The sequence below is a fragment of the Strongylocentrotus purpuratus genome, unplaced genomic scaffold, assembly GCF_000002235.5.
Source record: "Strongylocentrotus purpuratus isolate Spur 01 unplaced genomic scaffold, Spur_5.0 spur5_scaffold_6, whole genome shotgun sequence".
In the NCBI taxonomy this organism is placed as follows: Eukaryota; Metazoa; Echinodermata; class Echinoidea; order Camarodonta; family Strongylocentrotidae; genus Strongylocentrotus; species Strongylocentrotus purpuratus.
In genome coordinates this window covers 46771548-46796118 of record NW_022145612.1, presented here as the reverse complement: position 1 = coordinate 46796118, position 24571 = coordinate 46771548, and the positions used below count along the sequence as shown (strand labels likewise).

The following is a 24571-nucleotide window of genomic DNA, read 5'->3' as shown; positions in this document are numbered from 1 at the left end:
CCTTAGCTTAAACGTTAAAGCTTTGTTTCAATTACTGTTGCTGCTTTCTGTTGATCATGAAATTCTCTCAACCTGACACTGTTGCTCTTTGCTAGAATATATCGTAGAAGGTCAACCAAAACTGTTGTTTCACTTCTCCAAAGTCCTTTAGCTTACTTGTAGGGCGTATAATTATTAGTAGATGAAATTAGAAGAAGTTGTGGTTCCAGGTGGGGAGAGTGGGGTCCAAGAGAGGGTTCAGCTGAGGTGGGGGTTCCAAGTGAGGATTTCATGCAGGGGATGTTTTATACCTAATTACATATTCACAATCTCGATTCTGAGATCTCCTCCTACAAAATACTCTTACACTAAACTTCACTATTTCGTTGTAATTACAGTAGGTGACTGGGCGGGTATAACACTTGATGGACACTCGAAGAGTCGTCCTGAACAATTAATACTAACATTCTGATTGGGCGAAAGTAAAAATCAGGGGAAGGAGTAGAAAAGACAAAGGCTCATTGGACAGTTGGGTATATCCCGGCTCCTACTTCCTGCAATGACTTAACTCTTTTCCAAGAAAACAAATGCTTTGTCTACCAGCCCAAACTGGTATCCGCAGAGGCAGAGGGACAATTTATATGTTTGCTTATAATCAAAGATTGTCAACATTAACTTCCTCTCTCTGTGTTTCTAATCCTGGGGTAAATAAATCTAAGTCTTAACAGGGAGGTGTTTAAAAGTTCTGGAACACTGGCTGAATAGGGGCTTTGTCTACTATAGGTCATGTAACTATTCTATGTGAACAGATTTAATCCTATCCTTTCCTTCATGTGAATGGACCTAAACTCCAATGAAATAAGGGGCATTCTATTATCTACAAACACCCTATTCTTGGAATATTTGGACAAGTGGAAATGACCAGGTTTCATCCTACTATAGTTTGTTGACCTCCAGTAGAGAGGATGATGAAATAGGAGAGAGAGAGAGAGAGAGAGAGAGAGAGAGGTATCTGGTTTAAAGGGAGATATCTCTACTTCGCTACATATAGTTATCAGGATTTGATTTGTCCCCTTTTTTATGTAGAGGGATTACCTTAGCTATCTTCCATGATGTTGGTACTTTACCATCTAAAATCGACTTATTAATTAAATATGTTATAGATTCGATCAATTCGTTTACACAAGTTTTCAAGATAAATGTGGATATACCATCAACACCAACAGATTTCTTGTGTTTTTTTTTAGTTAGCTACTTGCCTTTTAGTTCAATTCGACTCATTTTAAGGATCAAATACAGTTTTATTGAGCAATTGCTTTCGCCTCACAGGCGTAATATGTTTGTAGCAATTGTCTTATTTGACTTAATCAGTTTTATCATGTTCATAAACGATAATTTTGATACATAATTTTAATTTATAAAGAAAATCCCTTGTTGCTAGTTTTGAAGGCCTGTATGACCACAACACAACGCAGTTTACTCGGAAAATTGATATTGAATATTATAGTCGTGTACTTTGTTGTATATAGGTCTGCATGGAATTTGATTTTGTCATCATGTTTGAAAATGTGCAGAGAGAGTTTTTTTCTTCTTCTTGATTTCAGCGAACTCTAGCGTCTTGGGCACATCGTAATGCTGTTTTTTAAATAATACCGTTTATAATGCCCTACACTTTATTACCGAATCGAAGGAGCATATTCAAACGTACAACTATATGTTTCTATTGGTTCTGCTTCTTAAATACTCAATGACTTTTGACGCATAATTCTGTGTTGAAATTAGCTGGATGGAGAACGGCACAATGACTTTAATAAAGACATCCAACAAATAAAGCCTAATTATGCTCAAACTATTTTGGTGTGCTTAATTTTGCTGGAGAAGGAAAAGTTATAAGATCGGCATAAAAGAGCGCAAAATATTTAAACAGAGATAAGATGCCGTGCTCTATAGGAGTTGGTAGTGATATTGGTGTTGGTGGTGTCGATGTTGGTGTTAGTAGTGTGTGTTGTGTGGTTAGGGGGGGGGGGGGGGTGGGGGTCGTAAGCCCGATCGTAACCAAACAAGGAAGAATAAATAACCGCTTTGAAAAACCCAATCTAGTCGTCGCGAGGCGAGCTACCCATTCACCACACGTGTCTCAGTCTGGACGCATTGTATATTACCTACAAAAGAGGAGAATAGATCTGGTCTGAATGTATAAATAATAAAGAAGTTTTGCAAACAACGTGAGTGTAAACACAGTGCCGACAGTGCGAAATTTTCGGGACATCTTCGTAAGACGTTAGTTAGCATGCATCAGATCATGTAGCCTAAATATGGTTTATGATCTATATCCAAGATCAAACGAGAAGAAAGTAACCATGCAAGGGATAGAACTTGCGATTACTAAGGAGAATCATTGTAATAATATACAATCGTATTGATATTGACTATTGAGTACATTTCGCGTAGTCATTTTAGACCTTTAACGTTCTCTAAATATGAATGCGCTTCGTGATTCATCTTAAAACTTTGCTTCGTCATGGTCACGTGATGCATGAAATATCAATAGTACTTTCAGTGTCTGATCTGAGTACAAAAAAATATAGTATAATTCACTGTTCATTGATGATTTTAAAAATAATTATCAATTTTCTAGGTGTAAACTTTTTGTTGACTCACACTGTATAACCTATGTGGCATACCGTAAGTACACTAACTTGTGCCTCAACTTACGTTATCAATAAGTGTGCTCTTATACATGAGATAAACCTGTTACAAGCGCAATGACTCAGTGGTAATCCAGTGGTACCGTCGCTGGGAGGTCCATGGACTCGAAACCAAGTCGATCCATGCGCTAGTGCTCTTTGGTTTAATAGGTAATTACCCTCATTACAAGTCCCTCGGAGAGTACCTAAAGTCGGTGGTACATTACATGGTTACCTAACTTACAAGCATACAATGCTTTATTAGCAGTTAGGCCAAACAAACAAAACAAAACAAAAATGCTAGCCGGGTATTGTTTAAGCATATTATTAGCACGTAGAAAACATCCTGACCCTATTCCATTTATTCTTTTTCAGAGACGTTGATATTTTAAAGGGAACATGATATTTTATGCCCACTGCGTATTCCTGCCAAGCGTTAACAGCAGACAGTTTGTAATCTACAGCAATTTTGTGTGCATACTGTTGTGAGGTAACATATTCATTAACCTTATTAACGAGGGTATACAATTATGTTTCCCTACGTGACCTTACATAGCCCCACCTATTTTATGATGCGTTTTATAAAGGTGTACAATGTTACGCAACATAATTATAACCCACGTATAACATTCAAGCGGTTGCAGTATGCAGTGAGCAGTATATTATGATTATAGCAATCATATTATTTCCAATTAAAAAAATGACGATTTACTGACAACTACCCTGTGAGGAAACAGTTTACCAAAACGATGTCTTTCTCTACAAACAGTGGAGTATAATATTGTTTGTCAAACCGCGGTCGTTTGAGCATCGCTATAAACGTGTAAGTTGAACTTCTTGATAAAGTCCAAATAATTATTATGTTTAAAAGTTGGATAAAAACTGCAATGTGTCAAATCAAGTTTTATTCGGAATCTACTATGTATTTTTTTTTAATTTGTCATACTTTTAATTGACCAACGAGTTTTCTTCCTTTTCTTTGTGTCTAGCCGCCCTTACCTGAAGACCTTCCGGACGTTGCCATGGATTCTGCTGCATGGAATTGGTTCTGTGGGAGTAACGCCTCAACGTCGAATCAAGAATGTGTTGTAGACGCCATCATCTCAGTCCCACCCGTAACGTTTTCTGTGTTGGCCATCCTCACCATTATCATCACCCGATGTTGTTGCGTCAGAGGAAAAGCCACCCCGTACCTCCTCCGATATCCCGGGCATTCCATAAGATGGATAATGAGCCTAGCGTTTATCGCCGTGTCTCTCGCTGCAATCGGCGAAGGCATACTCAGCGAGGAATCTTTCCGAAAGGGGGGCGACCATCCCCACCCTTATCTGTACCTCAATGGTGCCTTCCTTCTACTCTCTGGAATCATATCCCTTTCATATTACCATTTCTTGGAGAAGAGACGGACAGAACACTTGTCGTGGTTACTTCTATTGTTCTGGTCGGTATCCATAGTAACCATGTCATATCGCCTGCATCATTTTCTCAACGACGATCTAATTGGCGATAGCGGAACGTACAAACTCGACATCTTTCGATATGATGTTACTATAGTGTTCTTGGTGATATACTGCATTTTATTCATTGTGGAATTCAACTTTGTTGTCGTAAGTATACTTTGATGACGACATTCAAGTCGTTTATTTTATTTGCATCTATTCTACAGAAAGGCACGAAGGGAAAACAATGACCTCAATCAATATAATTCAGCTTCTACATGTATTTATCGCATAACAATTTAAAACAAGTATCTCTGTTTCCTTAACAAAACTATTTCTGTTTGAAACGAAATTTACAAAAGAAGGTCGTCTGGGTATTTTTTATACGAGAATTTCCATTTGAACATCTGATGTACCTTTACTTAGCTGTCGCTGTCCACTAAAAATATGCTCTGGTTGAAGAAACGTGTTTCTACTACAGACATTCCCTAGCCCCACGTTTCATCAACGAAAATCGCAAAGGGACCCAAAAAGAAAATGAACAGTCAATATGCCTCTCGTGCCCCGACAGAAAAGGGATAATCCACATTCCCCCATCCCTCATTGAAAAAAGACTTCTGGCTATGCTATTCCAATGCGGAGTGTTTGCAAATGATATATTATTTGTGTAGGTTTTACATCAAGCTGTAAAAAAACCTGGCGCACACGAAACGATGTGACTACGATCTGATTTTGGAAATATTTGTGAAAGCATTTTATATGAACATTCAAACATGTAACTTGTTTTAATGACCCAGGATCTGAATAGTCATATGATTAATAACAATCTAAATTTCTAGGGATTTCATGCTTTTTTGGAGGGGGAAACCAAATCGGCTCATATTCGTACTGACGTCAGACCAGAATTATGTACAATTTGAAGCCGATTCGGATTTAATGTCGACTAGGTAAATGCATTAAATTTACGGTTGTTAATATTCTTTTCTTTATTAAGAACCTAAATCATGGCGGAAATGGTTATTTAGATTCCATATCTAATATAACCACCCTTTCATACGAAAATCTGATCGCAGGAGGGTCGCCTATTGTACGCCGGGCTTTAGCCAACAATGTTACATTATATTAATTATTATACAGTAGGCTTGCGGGTGCACCATGTGAGAGAGAGAGGGATGATTGAGGAGTCCTGAAAAGGACTCTCGGTAATCTTTCTTGAGGGTGTGTAGTCCTGAAAAGGACTGTTGGTGTAGTCTTGAAAAAGACTGTTGGTTATCTTTCTTAGCTTATAGTTGTAAGGAAAACTATGGCGCTTGGAGAGGATGGGTGGCGGGAGTGGCTCGACGTTTTGAACAGGTTGACTATCCGTTGTCAGGAGTGGAGAAATTATTAATATTAATTGTTGTTAACGTTATCAAAATATTTAACAATCAAGCTATTGCCCATTGCAAACGATGCGTCATTACTCAGCCATATGGGCAATTAGAGCATGCATCGTTAATCAATGCAGTGTTTGCGCTGTTCATGTCGCATTTACTTCGTGCACCATGTCACTCGACGTCAAAGACCGCTGACGCAGTCATTGACGTAACCCTCCGTCAGCAAATGGCGCCTCGTGTGCAGCGGGCATTACGTAATAACTGTCGTAATAACTCGATCTGTAAAAAGGATACACTTGCAACGTATGATTTCATCTATATTATATTCACTCAGAAAACGATATGTTGTTTCGAGTCATCCATTGACGCACTCCCTGCTGACTTGAGACAGCAGAAGATGAAGTATTTGTCCAAGCATTCGTCCTTTCTCTCTGAAGTGACGTTCTGGTGGGAGAATTGGCTTTTCAAGGCTGGTTACAAGAAGATCATCGAGGTCGAAGATCTCGGTAGCATTCCCGAGATTCACACGTCGACATACAACCATGAGAGGTTCAGGAAAGTCTTCGACAGAGAAAAGGTAAAGTTATTGGTTTTGAACCATTCTTGTTTCTCATTAAGTTAACACCCTTCTGGCTCAACGCAGACAATGTCATGTCTACGCATATGTTGTAACACCAATGGGAAACAGTATGTAATAATATTGTGCACAATAAAACTTGAATCTTGAATCTTCTGCACCAAATTGAAAAGTGAATATACATACAACATGAACAGCTTAGATAACTGTACGAAAGCGAAAAGGTAGAGATTGATCCTCCTTCAGAATGTTTAATGATATAAAAGTGGAAAACAATAACTTCACGTATTCATCGCAGTTGTATTTATACGTAAAATGTTTCGGCCGGCATCATACAGTACTGGGATAGCAAATTTTGTTTCAATATGATATTTCACTTATATTTTTAAATCCTACATTGTATATAAAACGTCTACGAAATTGATAAGTAAGTTTAATAGTAGAATATCATTGGTCTATAGAGTTTGTTTACCAGTAGACATTCACAAAGTAAAGTTATCACGAACGTTTATTTTCAGCTTCACGTTGAGTAGTAACCTATCATTAAAGAGAACATGGGGAAAATTTATTTGTGTTTGAGAGTCAACTACCGTAATAAATTATCACCGCCAACTTATAATGTCAATCTCACAACTATGAAAATTATCATGTGCATTTGATATTTCTAGTCATATATTTATGTTTATTTGTTAATTATCCTGTGTCCTAAAACAAAATCACGTATTCAGGAGAAATGCCGTCAGTCAGGTAAACAGCTCAACATCTTCAAGGTGATGTGTATTACATACGGCCCGACGATTGCTTTCGCTGGTCTCCTCAAGATCATTGGAGATCTATTGTCATTCATTGGACCTCTGTCCATCAGCGGAATTGTGAATTTTGTCACCAATACGTACTATTTACCTGAAGATGCTCAGCGTGAGGTAACTATATCCCAATCTGCTAAAAAGAGGAATATTTTAGAATGGGAGAACTGTTATGAGGCCTAAAAAAAAAATGTTGTATTGCCCTTTAGGTGCCAAAACATGGGTCGGTCGGTCGGAAATCTTTTTATTTTTTTAGTTTTTTTTCTTTCTCCCTCTTTTGGCTGATATTTTGAATGCTTTAATATTTGTTTTATTCATTAAACATTTTTTTCTAAAAAACGGTTAAAAATAAATAATAAAAAAGTAACGCCTGATTATGATACTAACGTAATGAGTGTTGATTTAGATACTAATGTAGCAAATTAAACACATATGTTTCTTTTTAAAGACCATATCCGAACTGAAAAATGAAATGGATGAATTATATATCAACGGAAAGCTTATAAGCCATAAATGACAATAATATCAAGTATATGCCAATTTAGTGTCTGTCAGAGGAGTATCATACAGCTCTCTGAAAAATCTAAATCTAAAGCTTTGAAAATGAGAGTTGTCGACCTAAAAACTTGCTATCGACTTGATGACATCATTTGTGTGGAGTACGTATATTCACAATGACTTTGCATTAATTAAGCACGGTTCATCGCCTCAGCTATACAGAGTGAGTCAAAAAAAAGTTTACACCTAGAAAATTGCTAATTATTTAAAAAAAATCATCGATGAACATTAAACTGTTATATGTCTTATGAACGAGTGTTTTATTCCAAATCATTTGGTAGCATTTTTGTGTGGTATGTGTTCACGCTTGGATGAACAGGAGACATTGTTTGCGAGAGTGCAAATATCAAATTGCGCCAAAGTTGCCTGTGTGATGTTTGCATAAAACAATTGGGATTTGGGTATTAATTCGGTCTTTGCAGATCCAAATAACACCTCTAAAATTAATCATGCCACACATATCAAATATCGAATATCAAATATCAACGAACATTTGTGCGCGTGTGTGTGGGTGTGTGTGACTTGGCCCTTTGCAAAAAAACATATGCAATGCATTTCATTTGATAAATTCAATCGATTCTCTCACTCCGCTAATCCCAACATAATACATACTGAAGGCATCACTTTGGCGCAAGTCGATTTTTGCACTCTCGCAAACAATGCCACCTGTTCATCCGAGCGTGAACACATACCACACAAAAATGGTACCAAATGATTGGGGATTAAACACTCTTTCATAAGATGTATAATAATTTTCTGTTCATAGATGATTTTACAAATAATTAGCAAATTTCTAGGTGTAAACTTTTTTTTGACTCACACGGTATAGACTAACCGATTGTGTCCACATGTTTATATGTCGTCACTGTAACTTCGGCAAATTTGACGCATTTTGACCCGTAATTTGAAGGGGTGCGGAAAATAACCTCTTAATTTGCTTTTGTACAGTAATGAAAGGGTAAATACTTTGTAATCCTTTATATTTGTATTCTACATTCATTCAGTTTTCCATTTATATCAAGTTGAATTTTCATCGGATACGATTTTCTATAAGAAATTTAAGATGGCTCTTCACAGTTCAATTTTTTTTTTCATTGTAAGAGAAATGGTGCATTTTGGGGAGCAATCTGTTAAGTTCTTACATTCAAACGTTATCGGTCGCTATCATTATCCATCAAGCTATTTTCCCCCTCTTTACCTAAATAGTATTTAGGAACATAATTGCATAGGTATATGCGCATTTAAAAAAAGATAACAGGACACGTACTTGTGATGGAAATGTTTCAAAGGATTCCGACATACTATCATTGTTATGACTTAATTTCAGATTGTTACTCCCCATTTGGTGACGCCTTCAGAGTTCTTTGCTAACGGTTACATTCTGGTAGCAGCCGTGTTGGTGTCGTCACTGATACGTCACACCTGCGATCAGTTCTACCAATACATTGTCTCAGTAGAAGGTCTACATGTTCGTTCGGCGATCCAGGTATAAGTTTAGTTTGGTTTTTTTAATTGAGGGGCGTTTGGGGCAGCGGGAGGGTCACTTCTGGGAGATGATTTTCAGACCAGATTTATATGCCGAAAATTGCCTAAAAGATATAAAGAGGGTCCTGGGAATGTTAAGATTTTGACGATGACTTTAGAAATTTGTTATCCATAACGAAAATGAGGCGGGTGTGCAGGGAGGGGGGGGGGGGTGAGCAAATCGATAACAAAGTTGTGAATATGCCCCCTCCACAAAAAAGGGTAAGTTGAATTTAACCTAAGTTTACCTGAACCTCCCCTACATCGGCCACATCCAGTTAGAAATATTATTGACGATTTATTCGGATTAATGATATGATATTCACACTATGATTTACTCATTGAGCATAAAAGAATAGTGCATATACTGCGGCTCAAACGACTTAATCGAAATATTAGTTAAATTACTGCCACCCTTGATAATTGTATGATAGGTTTAAATTAATTTTGTTATGAATAATAGTTTTAGATGCCATAACAAATTTGAGATTATATATCTCGTGTAGTTTGATAGATACACACAAAGTGGATTTAATTAGGTCGGGCAAGTGACATCTCCATGATATACCTCGATCTCTAATTTTCTAACTTTTTGTTCCACCATGATCACCATCCATGGTCTCCCGCGTTCATTTTAACCTCGTCAGACGATGGTGTATTGGAAATCGATGAGGATGTCAACGTATGCGATGTCGGGTGGGATGATGACCATGGGTCAGATCACCAACCACATGTCCGTCGATGCCAACAATATCATGATGTTCTTCCAGTTATCAAACGAGATTTGGGCGGTACCTTTGAAGGTAGGATAACACATTTGCAAAACTCGCCTACTTTGATTCCGTCTCTTTCATTTCATTTGATTTGACTTAATGACGTACTGAAACCATTAGAGTTATGCTCGTTGCACACACGGCATAATTTTGATTATGTTGTTAGCTAAACTACACTATTCAAGTCTGTGAAGGAAAATACATGGAGTATATTTTCCAGAAATTCAACGCAACTGTGCACCGTTAAGTTCGTAGCATATTTGTTTTCTTTTGTATGATGTCTACGTCTTATGGTGCGTCAAAAACCGCACCAGAGTGACGCAGACGCGGTCCTGCGTCAGGTAAATCATGACGCCTCGGATGAAACGGATATAACGCTTTTTTTTCTCTCCACAAAATGACAGGGAGGCAGTTAATCACTTCCCTATCTTTCTTTGTCAGTGGTGTTACTGAGTCCTGGGCATTACCATAGTTACCCGGTAGGATGCGACCGTCATTGTTGGTTAAACAGTTTTTGAGCGTCAAGTAACGCCTGGCTGGAATGTTCCCCAGGGAGTGGAGTTTGTGCACACAGTTTGTGCGGGCAAGCACTGAATCCAATGACGGTGGTAATAGTATAGCTGTAAAGCGCTTAGAGACGCCCGAGATGTATTAAGCGCTATATAAAAGCTGCATAGTATTATTATTATCATTTAGATCTTTTTTGCGATAACAACAATTTCTTGGAAATAGTGCTTTTATTTTGTTGATTGAGTGAAGTAGATATTTTCAGTATGTCTTTCTTTTTACTCAATTCCCTTTTCAGATTATCATCACTCTGGTTCTTCTTTATCGTCAGATGGGCTACCCTGCTCTCATCGCATCAAGTCTCTTCTTTCTCTCGATTCCAATCCAGATAAAGATTGGTGTCACAGTTGCTGGAATCATTAAGAAAGTTCTGGTATGGGATAATAAAATGCTTTCTCATCTCGTTGTTCGATAATAATGCAATGATGATTAAGATGAAGAGGGTCATTACAATTATGAGTATCATTTATCCCGAGTAGCCTAATTAGTAATAATATCTTTCTGTAATCTGATTCTTCTCTTTCCTTCATTGAAAGATTTCCCCAATCATGTTTTTAACAAAAGAAACTCAATAAGTTCGTTCTAATGAATATCGGTTAAAACATAGTTACATAACTATATGTCCATTTATATAGTAATTCAATATACTTTTAAGCCACTTCAGAGATACTATCTGCGCATAGGCAGATAAAAGTCATTCGTACAAAACTATTAAAAAAATTATTCATTTATGCACTGGCGGTACATTTTATGATACACAGGTGGAAGATTTTTTTAAAGAGAGCAAACATAGTATTCGTGAACCACCTCCATCTCTTTGGCAGTGATCATTCTAAAATGCACAAAGTGGGACGTCTTCATGTGTAAACGGATTTTAGGACACCTATCCCCTGGACATCCACCCCCGGAATAACCATCCCCAGTCAACTACCCCCTATAGGGCAACCGCCCTCTAGGACGACTACCCCAGGGACAACTACCCCCAGACAACTACTCGCCAGACACTAGGACAACTACCCCCGGACAACTATCCTAGAGGGTAGTTGTCCGGGGGTAGTTGTCCCGGGGAGTAATCGTCCTAGAGGGTGGTTGCCCTAGGGGGTAGTTGTCCTAGGGGGTAGTTGTCCTAGGGGGTAGTGACTGGGGATGGTTATCAGGTGGTGGATGTCCAGGGGGTAGGTGTCCGGATACAGTGTAAAAGATGGATAAGTGCTATCTCTTAAGTGACTTATTGCGGTTAATAAATATTCAGAACCCACTCAACTGCAAGGAAAGGTTTCAGCGTAATCTTAAAAGAAAATCAATATAGATTTCACTTGTGCATCTCGCATATCCTCTTTTTTTTGCATATAAAATGAACAACTTAAAGCACGATTTCGAACCATCTGGGAAACTTACCAGAATAACAGAATAGAAAGTAATTTTAGTCAAAGGTATCATCACTTGTGTGTTTATTCTTTCTCTGTCATTAGCAATGTGCTGACAAAAGAATGAAACTATCAAACGAGCTGCTACAGGGTATTAAGCTTCTGAAAATCTACGGTTGGGAGAAGTTATTTTATGGTCTCATCAAACAAGCAAGAGAGAAAGAGCTCGCACAGATCTTCAAGATGTACATCGTTATTTCAGTCAATTGTAAGTTTTCTCACATTAACTGTTTTACATCATTCTAATCTTAGAAACGACTTACATGAAGGTGATTTCCATCCAAATAATATACTAATAATAATAGTTCGTTCTTTTATAGCGCATTTCAGGACCGAAGGCCCTCTCAAAGCGCTTTACAATGTACAATGTACGTTTACATAATAATTACTCGAAGCATTCATAAAAAGGGTGAGTTTTCAGCGCTCTCTTAAAAACGTCAACATCAGTCATGGAGCGTAGCGACACTGGGAGAGCGTTCCAAAGTTTTGGTCCACCACATGCAAATGCCCTGTCACCATAGGTTTTTGTGGCTCCATGATTGAGGGTGAGAAGGTGTTGAGAAGATGACCGCAAACGCCTTGGTGGGATGTACGGTGTGAGCAAAACTGAGATGTACTCTGGACACATGCCATGGAGAGCTTTGAAAACGATTAGAATCACCTTGTAGCGGATCCGTAGCTGAATGGGCAACCAGTGTAGATCTCTCAAGATATTAGATTTGATCGTGTCTTAATGTTATAATAAACCATTGTTTTAATGTTATAATTGTTGTCAACTTTTTTTCCTCCCGATACGGTATTCATTTATAAAAGGGATTTAGTGTCAATAACAAACGATTTTCGAGTAGAAAAATATAGATAATTTTGATGTGTACAGTATTTTGATGCTTTTATTATTTTAAACAAAGTTGATTCTCAAAATGCATTTTTTTTTTTGTTCTCCAGTTGTTATCAACTCCGGGGTCCCCGTTATCGTCGCGCTGGTGGTGAGTCAAATGTTGTCTACTCGCTTATCAAATGACATGTTACCATTATTAGCATAGCATTCGATCAAGCTGTCATCTCTTGTAGTTTCCACCCTGGGGCTAATTCAATGCTTCTACATAGTTTGATACGAGTTCCATTTCTGTAGCTATATACTCAAGAGGACATAGATCACCTTTTACTTTGATTCTCTTTATTTCTTTGTATTTGACGACAACATTATACGCCAGCCACCAAGACTCCTCACCGATCGAGAGCCGACGAATTGTTATCCTTTGGGGGGTAATACTTTGTTCGGTCTGTTATTCTTTTGTTTTCTGTCTGTCCAGTGTGACTATGGCTAGTGGATTAATAAGGATCCTGTCTAATTATCTTCAGATGCGTACTGTGTGTCGATGTGTACCTACTATTCTTTTAATGATGAATATACCCTTTTACCGCATGACACGAACATTTGGTTCTCTTCTGGACCTCTGGCAGTTGATTCCCTTGAGATGAGAATGGATAAGCACTGGTGGTCTGAACGATTTGATTTAATTTAATATAATCAAACCGTCTCTATGCAAATTACATTAAAGCCCATCTGCACTAGGTGAGCCAGGGGGGGGGGGATAAGACATCCCTGCATGGTCACTGACAGGTGGTTATCTCATCAAATCAGCTCTCAATTAACATAAGAACCGTGGGGACCAACGGTCACCGCTTAGGCATTGTTTGCTATTATAGAGGGCGCAAGTAGCTATAAGTAGTGCAGTGGGGCTTTAAGACATTGATTCCCCCAAAAGCTATTATGATCAATCTCTCCTCGCATCAAGATGATGATGATGATGATGATGATGATGCTACATGTCAACTGCTAATGTGGCTTATGTCAGATTTGTATCTACCTAATCCCTTTCTTCTTCCAGGCCTTCGGAACGTACACCAGCATCACTGGGAAACCATTGACCCCCGACATCGCCTTCACAACCCTCTCACTATTCAACCAGATCGTTGCTCCCCTCTTCATTCTCCCGTTCGTCATCAATCTCTTCGTCAACTGCCTCGTCAGCTGCGGACGTCTCAAGACCTACTTCCTCGCTCCGGAGATCGAGGGCGACGGCGATGACGATGGAAAAGATTTTGAGACCACAATTCCGAACGGGAAGGGTACGGCGTCAAATGGATATAGTGTCGGCTACCAAAATGTAAGTTCACTTGTGCGTGACGGGTTTATGGGAAACAGAATGAAAAACAATATGGCATTTGTGTTGTTGTCGTGAGTATAATTTCAAATTCTTAAGGTGTATTCTTTGGCAATTGGCGCAATTGACATAATTATGCTTTAGTCCGAAGATACTGATCAGGTAAATGATAATATATTATTCACCCTAGAGTATTGATGTAAAATCGAAATCCAAGTAACAAACTTCCGCTGCTCTAAACTCGCAAATATATTCAATTTCTCTGCTCTCGTATTAATGATGTTGAAACTCAGAGAGTAATAGTATTTCAACCACTTTTATAAGACGAGAATGCAAGTATAAATTAATTAACTGAATCCTTGTCGATGTCTTACTCCCAGGGCTTAGAGGTGGAGGTTCGACATCCGAAGAAGGAGAAGAAGACTTTTTGGGTCCACGAGGATGAGCTCCCAGACTCTGACCGGGCACCGCTCATAGCCAGCACCACATCCTATGGATCTGTGGACTCCAGAGGCAGCATGATTACTTCAGTCTGTGAAGAACTTCCTAATGACGTAGCTATCAGGGTAACATATTCGAACGTCTCACTATATTTGTAGGGATGTATCCATGGTTTTGTAAAGAAGAGGGGGGGGGGGGAGGGCGCGGAAGACTTCTGACAAAACATAATTGTAGTGAAATTTCGGGTGCCTTTTTATGCCTCCGTTACGAAGTAGCCGGAGGCATTATGTTTTCGGGTTGTCCGTCCGTACGTCTGTACGTACGTACGTCTCGTTCTCGTGATCGCGTTATCTGAAGAACCGATTGATGGATTCCTGCCAAACTTTGGTCATGTATGTATCTTGCAGAGCCGATGAACTGATTAGATTTTGGGGTCACAAGGTCAAAGGTCAAAGGTCACAGGGCTCATTATGTATGCAAAAACAGCTCGTGATCGCGTTATCTCAAGAACCGATTGATGGATTCCTGCCAAACTTAGGTCATGTATGTTACTTGCAGAGCCGATGAACTGATTAGATTTTGGGGTCACGAGGTCGAAGGTCAAAGGTCACAGGGCACATTATGTATGCAAAAAATAGCTTGTGATCGTACAATCATTAGAACAGATTGATGAATTCCTGCCAAACTTCATTTATGTATCTTGCAGAGCCAATAAACTGAGTAGATTCTTGGTTCATAAGGTCAAAGGTCAAAGGTCATTGGCTCATTATGTATGCAAAAATAGCTTGTGAAAGCATTCTCATTAGAACTGACAGATGGATTACTATTTAACTCAGGACATCTTGCAGAGCCAATGAACTGAGTAGATTTTAGGGTCATGAGGTCAAAGATCAAAGGGTCATATATGTATATGAGAAATTGCTTGTAATCACGATATTCTGAGAACCTGTTAATGGATTACAATTGAACTGGAATTTTAAAAATTTCTTCTGTTTTGGTTTCTAAAATTGCTCTATGACGGAGGCATCATTTTCGACTGCGCGCAGTCGAAGTTCCATCTAGTTTGGTTTATTGTTTGAAAAGGCAGCTCGAAACCACAATTATTGGCATAGCTTTCTTTAGTGAATTCAAAGTGTGCGCGATTGGGTTTTAAAAGAAGGGGGGGTCAGGGATAGTGCCCTCTTAATCCGTCACTGTTAAATGCTTCTTGTTCCCCCAGTGAGTATGCCTCGATCTGTCACTTCGTGCATTTTATTGGGAAAGAGTATTCCTGCTCAATAGTTTGAATCAAAAGCAATTATTATTTTTACATTTGTTATATTGGTAAAATAATTTGATTTGAATCATTAGATCACCATGACGATAATTAGGTTATCGAGGATGTCGTTATTTTCTTTAATGCAGGTAACGGATGGTAATTTTACATGGGACCCCATCGCCTCCACCCCTATCCTGCACGATATAAACGTCGATATTCCGATTGGTAATTTGATTCTTATATCTCAGTATTTGTATTGATGAATGATTTGCATGCTGCTCGCGATTCCTTGCTTGTCATTCTTATATTCATTTCTTGAACCCCCGTTACTCTATTCCCGGTGGTGATCTTTTATAAGGCGTATTCATCAGTTGCTCAAGTTTCCTCGTTTCTTAGATATTCGTGTTCTTTATCATTACCATCCCTCAGCCCCAAAGTGTCCACACTGTTTACTTCCTTTTCCTTGTAACTCTACCAGCAGAACTCTTGTTTTCCCTTTCTCACTTTCTTCTGTTGGTCATACCTCAAATCTTCTTTTCTAAAATGTGTACCTTTAAAGTCATTCCCGTGGTTATATATCTACATTTTATTTTTAATGAATAGATTTAATATTTGGCTGTCATGTGTTTTTTGTGAGTTTGTTTTCATTTCATCAACAATATCCATCATGACAGGTAAGCTTACAGTGATAGTCGGAACTGTTGGAAGCGGGAAATCATCTCTCCTGCAGGCGATAATGGGAGAAATGACCACACTTTCCGGAAACGTACAACTCAATAGGTAATATAGTTCATGGAATTCTGGATTATGAGATGGGGAAAGAGGGGTGGTAGGGGTCCCAAAATTGCTCGGAGAGGGGGGGGGGGGGGGGGGGGGGTCAAGAGTCAATAAAATTCTAAGATAAGGAAAACATGGTTTCAGAAGGCCATGATTGGCCCGGGATTGGCCCATCTAGAAACACAAACCATTGTTACCAAATGTTAATTACGGCAACAAGGTTGTTGAAAGGGAAAAAGTAAAATGACTACATGGCAGTTATATAAAAACACTACAGACGCAAGCTGCAATCAGATACCATGATACAAATTATTTTGTCCCAACAGAACACACAACGATATTGCCTTCGCCGCTCAGAAAGCATGGCTGGTGAACTCGTCATTGAAGGACAACGTCTTGTTCGGAGAAAAGCTCAGGGATTCCAAGTGAGTTTACCAAAACTAAAAATCCGAATACAATTTTGTATAATTTTGTTCCTTTTTTATTTTGTTGTCGTTTTTAAAACAATTTATCCTCTCGGTTATTGACGTAATCTTCTAATAGCCCGCAGATTACCTATGGATATTCGTCTGAAATACTGATAGGTCTTAACTATTAGATATCTGCGTCTCTCTGTCATTTCTCTCACCTTTCTCTCTGTACTCTCTTTGAATAATCATAATAAGTTTCCATCTCCTGTGAGATAAAACATCAAAAATCATAAAAGGAAGAAATAAAGAGAGCATAGGTTAATTACATGCATTTTTTCCTAATTCCTAGAGAATATTGTGTCATCTCCTTGATCATTGAGATACAAAATAATATTATGTAGGTCTTGTTTTGCGGTAGGTCTGTTTGTGTTAACATGCCAGGTCAAAGTTTTTTTCGCGGAGGCAGAGAGAATATATTTTGAAAAATAATCATCCTAAAATCTTTTAAAGAAAAAAAATATTGATGAATTGTTCCCTTCACTGAATTTCCCATCCGACCTCAGATATCGTAAAGTGATTGGAGCATGCGCCCTGAACCCCGATATTGACATGTTACCAGCTGGCGACCAGACGGAGATCGGTGAGAAGGGTATCAACTTGAGCGGTGGGCAGAAACAGCGAGTCAGTGTGGCAAGAGCGCTATACTCTGGTCGAAACATTGTCATTCTGGTAATTGTTATGAATCGTATTAAAGCCCCTCTAAAATGTTGGGAGCCCCAAAATTTGCCAAAATCTTGATGGCAAAATTGCACTTAAATTGTATCATAATGTGAAAGAGGACGTCATTTAATACTTCTGCAAAGATTCCCCCCCCCCCCCAAAAAAAAAAAAATGTGTTTGAAGAAAAATATTGATAAAAGAATACATCATTTGGGTTTTCTGTTGTAAGCAGAAAACCTAAATTTGTTATTCTTTCATCAATATTCGACCTCAAATACATATTTTCTTTGAAAATTCTCGCTGAAATGTGTCTTAAATGACATGCTCTTTCACATTATGATACAATTTAAGTAAAATTTTGCCATCACATTGTTATGGCTCCCAACACTTTATAGGGGCTTTCGTGTCCGGGATTCGTATCTAAATTGAATCTAAATTAAAAGTAATATTTAATGCTTCAGATTCAGATATCAATGGAAATGATGAACGTTATTATCATTATTATACTTAAGTTATCTGTGAAAGGGAAAAACATTGACCGGTTAAAGTTTAGGATCGAGTGGTACATCTCTTATGACTTTAATCCAATTTAGCCAGATTATTATTGTATTTTAAACAGCAAGTAAAGATTATTACGTATCGTTGTGTTAAGAAAAGAAACATTTCTCCACATTATAGCTAGTTTTGTTTTACTCGTCGATAGGATTCTACATAGACAGAGATAATTTTTTTAAACCTATGTCACTGAAGATCTAGATACTGTTTTCATTTCCTGCCTGATACATGATTGGGAGCCAGTCATAAAACAAATCGATTTTTAAGATTGATTGATTGTTGTGTTTCTCAGGACGACCCACTCTCTGCCCTGGATGTTCATGTAGGAGCGCATCTCTTTGAGCATGGCATCTCTAAGATCCTAAGGAAACATAACCAGACTGTGATTTTAGTAACTCATCAGCTCCAGTATCTACCAGAGGCAGATCAGGTTGGTATAGAAATATGTACTGACGTCTTGGTCATGAGAGGCTCTATTAAAAATAATATACCGCGCGCGTATGAAGTTTCTAGGCTTCTGATTGGTCAAAACAGCCGTCATGAAATTCGCTATTGACTTCTGGGCAATATTGCGAAAACTTATTGACCGGGCATAGTTCTATACTTATACGATATCGTAGTAAGACACGCGCAATGCTCTTAGACCGGTAAGTTCCCATGACTCTTAACAAATATATACACTTTGACAGGCATATTTTATCAAAATATCTTCTTATTTTTTTTTTTTTTTTTTTTAAAATTTGTTATAATTTATTTATTTATTTATTTATTTATTTATTTATTATTATTATTATATATATATTTTTTTTTTTGGGGGGGGGTGCGAAATATAATATACAAATATTGACTGCTCATGAGGATGATGGTGGGAATTATCACTCCCAAGGTGGTGTTCATACCGGCTCTTCCATCACCCCCAGGCGCATCTCTTTATGTGGCTATTTACATCACCTACTGCTACTGCTAAGCTTTTTAAAGTTATTTTATATAATTTAAAATTGCCTATGTATGTTAGTTCACGTAATGATATGTTTCAACATGTTTCTTTTATAATAAACAGGTTTTTGAAAAAATCTTTCCAATACGCTTGTAATCACGATATTCTGAGAACCTGTTAATGGATTACAATTGACCTTGAATTCTGTTTTGGTTTGTAAAATTGCTCTATGACGGAGGCATCATTTTCGACTGCGCGCAGTCGAAGTTCCATCTAGTTAGAAGATGATTTGAAATGCCCAAACATGCTCATGTACATGTATGATAATTAGAACGATGAGAGAGTTTTATATTGCACTACTTATCGGGTATGGGTGATGAGGCAAACGTGAGGGTTCTCTACATCATGTAAACTCACTATGACATGTCTCCCATGACAGATCATAGTCATGAAGGACGGTCGGATCGTAACCATCGGCTCACCAGAAGATGTGGCCATCACCGATCCCTCCCTGTGTTCGGAGTGGCAAAAAGCTGTAACCATCTTCAGCGAGTCAGAGGCTGAGTCTGGGGCCGAGTCAGAAGGATTATTGGACGAGAGGAAGGCACTCAGACGTCAGGTAGCCCGTTCGATATCGGGAGGCCATGCGGATAAGTGTAAGATAAATTAGTTTTATTATTATCATTATCATCATCATCATCATCATCATCATCATCATCATCATCATCATCATCATCATCATCATCATCATCATCATCATCATCTCATCATCATCATCATCATCATCATCATCATCAATCATCATCATCATCATCATCATCATCATCATCATCATCATCATCATCGATCATCATCATCATCGATCATCATCAGCATCATCATCATCATCATCATCATCATCAACAACATCATCATCATCATCATCAATTTTTTTTTTTTTTTTTTTTTTTTTTTTGGGGGGGGGGTTGTTTATCATGCTGAAATTTTGCGTTGTAGAGGCACAATAGAAACATGATAATCGTAAGATTGGTGCAGTATATTATGATAACACAATGATGACCGTCCGTGTTACATGGAGATGAATATAACCAAACTGTCCAAAGTATATAGTGTGATTACTTGTTGAACGAAGAATTCAATGGTAATGCGTTACTTAAAGGGGATCTATCATGTAATATATAATTTTCATATTGTTAGAAAACATAAAACCACAAAACAATTCGTTCGAAGAATATCAAGGTGTACATTGTCTAAATAGGAAAATCCTTGTTTAGCCAACTGATTGTCTCATCAGTGAGCTCTCGAAGTCCAGAAGCACCGTGAGGGGATTTGTAGATAGGACAAGGTTAAGGATTAAAGAGCAAGAGCGCAAAGATTTTGATGAATATTTTGATCCGTCTATGTATTACGTTTATCATAATGCTTTGTATACAACTCCATCCAAAACAGGTCCTGAAGAAAATGAAAAGGGGCGTCTGATAGCAAAGGAGGAGAAGGAGAAGGGCTCCGTTTCGTATCGGATGTATCTCCATTACTTCAAGGCTATGGGATACGGTCTGGCACTCTTTGTTTTATTCACCGTGGTGACGAGATCAGCCATTCAGATTTCAACAAACTTCTGGCTTTCTTCCTGGTCTCAATATGACCTCAACTTGACAGGGGTAATATAAGTGGAAGGCGACACCTTCAAAAATGTAGCAAAAGACTTCATCTGAGATTTGGTCGTATAAATCCAAACTTGTTTGTATATTCTGGCAAGATATCTTGACATGGAGTGATATACTTATATCCGGGGCTTATAAGTCTTTAGATATATTATTACCTAAAAGCTTACAAATCTACCATCCTAAAAAAAACCATGATTGCAACTACTTTAGCAAAAATCAACGAAGGCAATCTCCATGTGCGAACATGACTATGACGTATTACGTAATTCGAACACATTTTTTGATGGGAAATAAAATTGGGTATTGAAATTTTCTCTTGAGTCGATTTTTCGAAAATAATAGCGATTGTGTTAACAATATTCTAGCATTCAGATAATCCGACAGAAGACATACAACATTTCACCGGGATTTTCCCACTTTCCTTGATGAATCTCCGTAATTGCTATTTACGACCCCCCCCCCGTACTCTTTGAACAGATTAGGCTATCGTGTTTTTAATCTGGAAGATATACCTCGATAATGAAGATCCAAAAGTCACGCTTAACAGAAAGTGTCGAAGTTATCAACATTTCCGAATTCCGATCGGATTAATATGGGGCGCATATTCTTTGTCAGGTCAACGCACAAGGGTTGGATATGATCAGTATATCACTGACACCGCATACAACATCTTGCACAGAATTTCCCGCCATTCATTAAAACATTTCTGGTATAATGTGTGTCTTTTCAACCAGAATGCAATCGACAAGTCATCATATTGGATCGGTGGTTATGCTGGTCTTTCTCTCAGTACGTTGTTTATCACTTCGGTCTCTATATTCGTCATTGCCTACGGAGCCTTGCAAGCCTCAAGGAACCTCCACTATGCTCTACTTGATAACATCATCCACATACCAATGAGGTAAGAATGTCATTCACTACAAGGCCCGTTGCACACCAGGGGGGGGGGGGGTGTTTCACAAAGATCCTAAGTTGAACTTAAAAATGATGGAAAGCCGTTAGCATCTTTGAAAATATTTTGTAAAACTTATTTTAAAAGGCATAAAATGCTAATTCAATCATTCATATTTTCTATTATCAAGGAGATTTCATGTTCTTGATGTGGAATTAATGAAAAGTCTTGCTTTTGAATATATTTATTTTAAGGCTACAAATGGCTCTTCATAATTTTTAAGTCGGACTTAAAGTTAATCCCGACGAGCCTCACCGGCTGGCTGAGTCGCCGCTAAATATTTCCACGAATCATGGAATTGGCCACCCTTCCATCTTGCCGCCGGCTGGATCCCCCATGGCTCGATCCATACTATGTCTTCCTGCTTACCAGATTATAGTAATAATGTCTTTTATATACCTAACTTAAGAAATTCAGCCATCTGATTGGTCGAAATTGGAGTAGTAATTTTATCTCTAAAGTATTATATACATTGCGACTGTTGTGAAACAATGTTTCTCTCTGTATTCATGCGAAGGTTCTTCGATACAACGCCCATCGGCAGAATTCTCAACCGTTTCTCAAGTGATACCCAACTTATTGATCAGGTAATTATTTCTTGATTTGTATGTTCCAATATTTGTAATTAGTCACGTACGCCGTTTGTCCCCGTATAGATATTGTCATTCACAAATTAATGAATTCAAGTTGGCAATGATTTTGTATGGAACCCTTAATCGGTGATTCAATAAAATATGAGAGTTTGCTAGAACTGCTTCACACCAAGATTAGGGAATCTGATGATGATGTAGTGGTTAATATTAACGATGTTCGAATTTTGTTCGCTAGGGCTAAAGCTGGTAAAGCTACTGGTCAAGATGGGATTTCAAACAAACTTCTAAAAGCTTGCAGCCAGCAACTTGCTGAGGTTTTTACAGCTATTTTCCAAACATGTTTAGATACTGGTGACATCCCACAATTATGGAAATCTTCTATCATAACTCCTGTTCCTAAAGTAACAAAACCGGTAGAGCTAAATCACTACCGTCCTGTAGCAATTACGTCTAATGTAATGAAGTGCTTTGAGAACATTCTTGCTAAATCTCTGAGACGTCAGACAGGTCTCTTTGACCCTACTCAATATGCCTATCAAACCAATAGGAGTGTTGGAGATGCTGTGTTGGTCTTCTTACATAAGATATACCAACACCTTGAAATCCCAAAGGCTTTTGTCATGTGTTTTTATTGATTTTAGTAGTGCTTTCAACACCACTATCCCACATAAATTGGCTGCCTCTCTATCAAATTTTGATGTCTCCCCTAAATTGGTTAGGATCATCCTTAATTTTCTTGTAAATAGGCCACAGCGTGTTAGGTGTAATGGAGTTTCCTCTCGTGATACTTGTGTAAGTATATGAGCTCCACAGGGTTGTGTGCTTTCTCCCCTCCTTTTCTCTGTTTACACCAGTGGAAGCACTTCTCTCTTCTCTAACTGCTCTGTCGTAAAATACGCTGATGACACAGCTATATGCGGCTTTCTAAAGCATGGGCCTGAGAACTATTTCCAAGAAGTACAGAGTTTTGTAGAATGGTGTGATCAATCAAATCTAATCCTCAATGTACAAAAGACAAAGGAAATAATTTTTGATTTTCGTCGCTCTTCACATTCTCATGAGCCTATTACTATCCATGGACATCCCATTGAACAGGTCCCAGAATACAAATATCTAGGGACAATCATCGACAATAAACTGAATTGGAATCCAAATTCACAAGTTCTCGCAGGAAAGGCTAATCAACGGTTGTATTTCCTAAGGAAATTAAGGGAATTCCGAGTTGACAATACCATCCTGGTACTATTCTACCAAAGTTTGTTACAAAGTATCCTTACTTTCAGTCTCGTGTGCATGTATGGGAACCTGTCAAATGAGAATGTGAAGAAGCTTGATAGAGCTAGGAAAGTCGCTCAGCGAATTACTCACACAGAGTTGCCCACAATTGGTGCTCTGTATGAAAAGAAGGTTCTACTGAAGATTCATAAAATAATGCAAGATTCATCCCATCCTTTACATGAGCTTTTTAAGTTCAACCGTTCAGGTATACGTCTAACAGTGCCTAAAACAATACGATGTAGATTCAGACAATCTTTTGTTCCAAATGCCATACACATTTTCAACAATTCTGTAAAACGATGATTTTCTAATTGAGTGTATGTAATGTGTGGATGGTTTGGGTGCATGCGTGGAGCCAGGTCATAATCTTTTCTCCTTTTCTGTCCTCTCTAACTTTACCTGAAGCATTGCTTTGGGTGTGCACCTAATCATTCTACCACTTTCTTTTCTTCTTATTTATTTCCTTATCTATCTCCTTTCCTCTATCTCTGTTGTATTCATGTACCTGACTTCACGCATGCCTGCACACACACATGCATACATGTAAATTGGTATGTTATGCTCTGATCACAACTCTGGTTTTTTGCATGTCTTGTCATGTAAAGCAGAGTCATTTTCATGATAACCATTTTTCGAACAGCTGATGTCTTTTGCCATGCTTTTTTGATCAATTTTTTAATCAACTTTTTAATCAATGTCAATATTTCAAATGTCAGTATTAAGTGCAATAATGTTAAACCTATAACAGTAAATGTCTTTCAACTCAACAAATATGTATATTTGAGAAGAACTGTCTTTTATGATAGTGTTAAAATGCCTTTCACTCTGTCCATAATGATGCGAAACAGTATCTTTTAAACTTTTAATGGATGAACAACGTATCTTGAGTGCGTGCATGAATGTCAGCTGCTATGTTCTTTCTCCCTCCCTCTTCCCTCCTTTCACTTGAAGCTTTGTTTTAGGTGTGCATTTCTCCCTTATTTACCACTTTTTCTTATTTCTCCCCTCTCTTCTACACCGCATCTCTTTGTATACATGTACCAGACTTCGTGCACGCCCTCTTACATGTTTTTAGTATGTTATGGCCGCTGTCCCATGACAC

At 38.1% G+C, this 24571-nt stretch overlaps 1 protein-coding gene across 2 annotated transcripts in view; it reads left to right on the top strand.

Moving 5' to 3' along the window:
• Positions 1-24571, top strand: part of LOC586814 (ATP-binding cassette sub-family C member 9) — a 43976-nt gene that overhangs the window by 4302 nt on the left and 15103 nt on the right. The window contains exons 2-21 of one of the 2 annotated variants that reach the window (XM_031000218.1): positions 3042-3156; positions 3656-4273; positions 5816-6058; positions 6787-6981; positions 8750-8908; positions 9594-9749; positions 10525-10659; positions 11759-11921; positions 12659-12699; positions 13606-13884; positions 14262-14447; positions 15727-15805; positions 16255-16360; positions 16684-16782; positions 17331-17496; positions 18335-18472; positions 19419-19635; positions 20429-20640; positions 21381-21547; positions 22116-22185. In XM_031000218.1, coding sequence (XP_030856078.1) covers positions 3689-4273; positions 5816-6058; positions 6787-6981; positions 8750-8908; positions 9594-9749; positions 10525-10659; positions 11759-11921; positions 12659-12699; positions 13606-13884; positions 14262-14447; positions 15727-15805; positions 16255-16360; positions 16684-16782; positions 17331-17496; positions 18335-18472; positions 19419-19635; positions 20429-20640; positions 21381-21547; positions 22116-22185 — 3396 coding nt within the window. In that variant the 5' untranslated portion in view covers positions 3042-3156; positions 3656-3688. The remainder of the gene's footprint in view (positions 1-3041; positions 3157-3655; positions 4274-5815; positions 6059-6786; positions 6982-8749; positions 8909-9593; positions 9750-10524; positions 10660-11758; positions 11922-12658; positions 12700-13605; positions 13885-14261; positions 14448-15726; positions 15806-16254; positions 16361-16683; positions 16783-17330; positions 17497-18334; positions 18473-19418; positions 19636-20428; positions 20641-21380; positions 21548-22115; positions 22186-24571) is intronic. The other variant, XM_031000217.1, reaches the window with a different exon arrangement.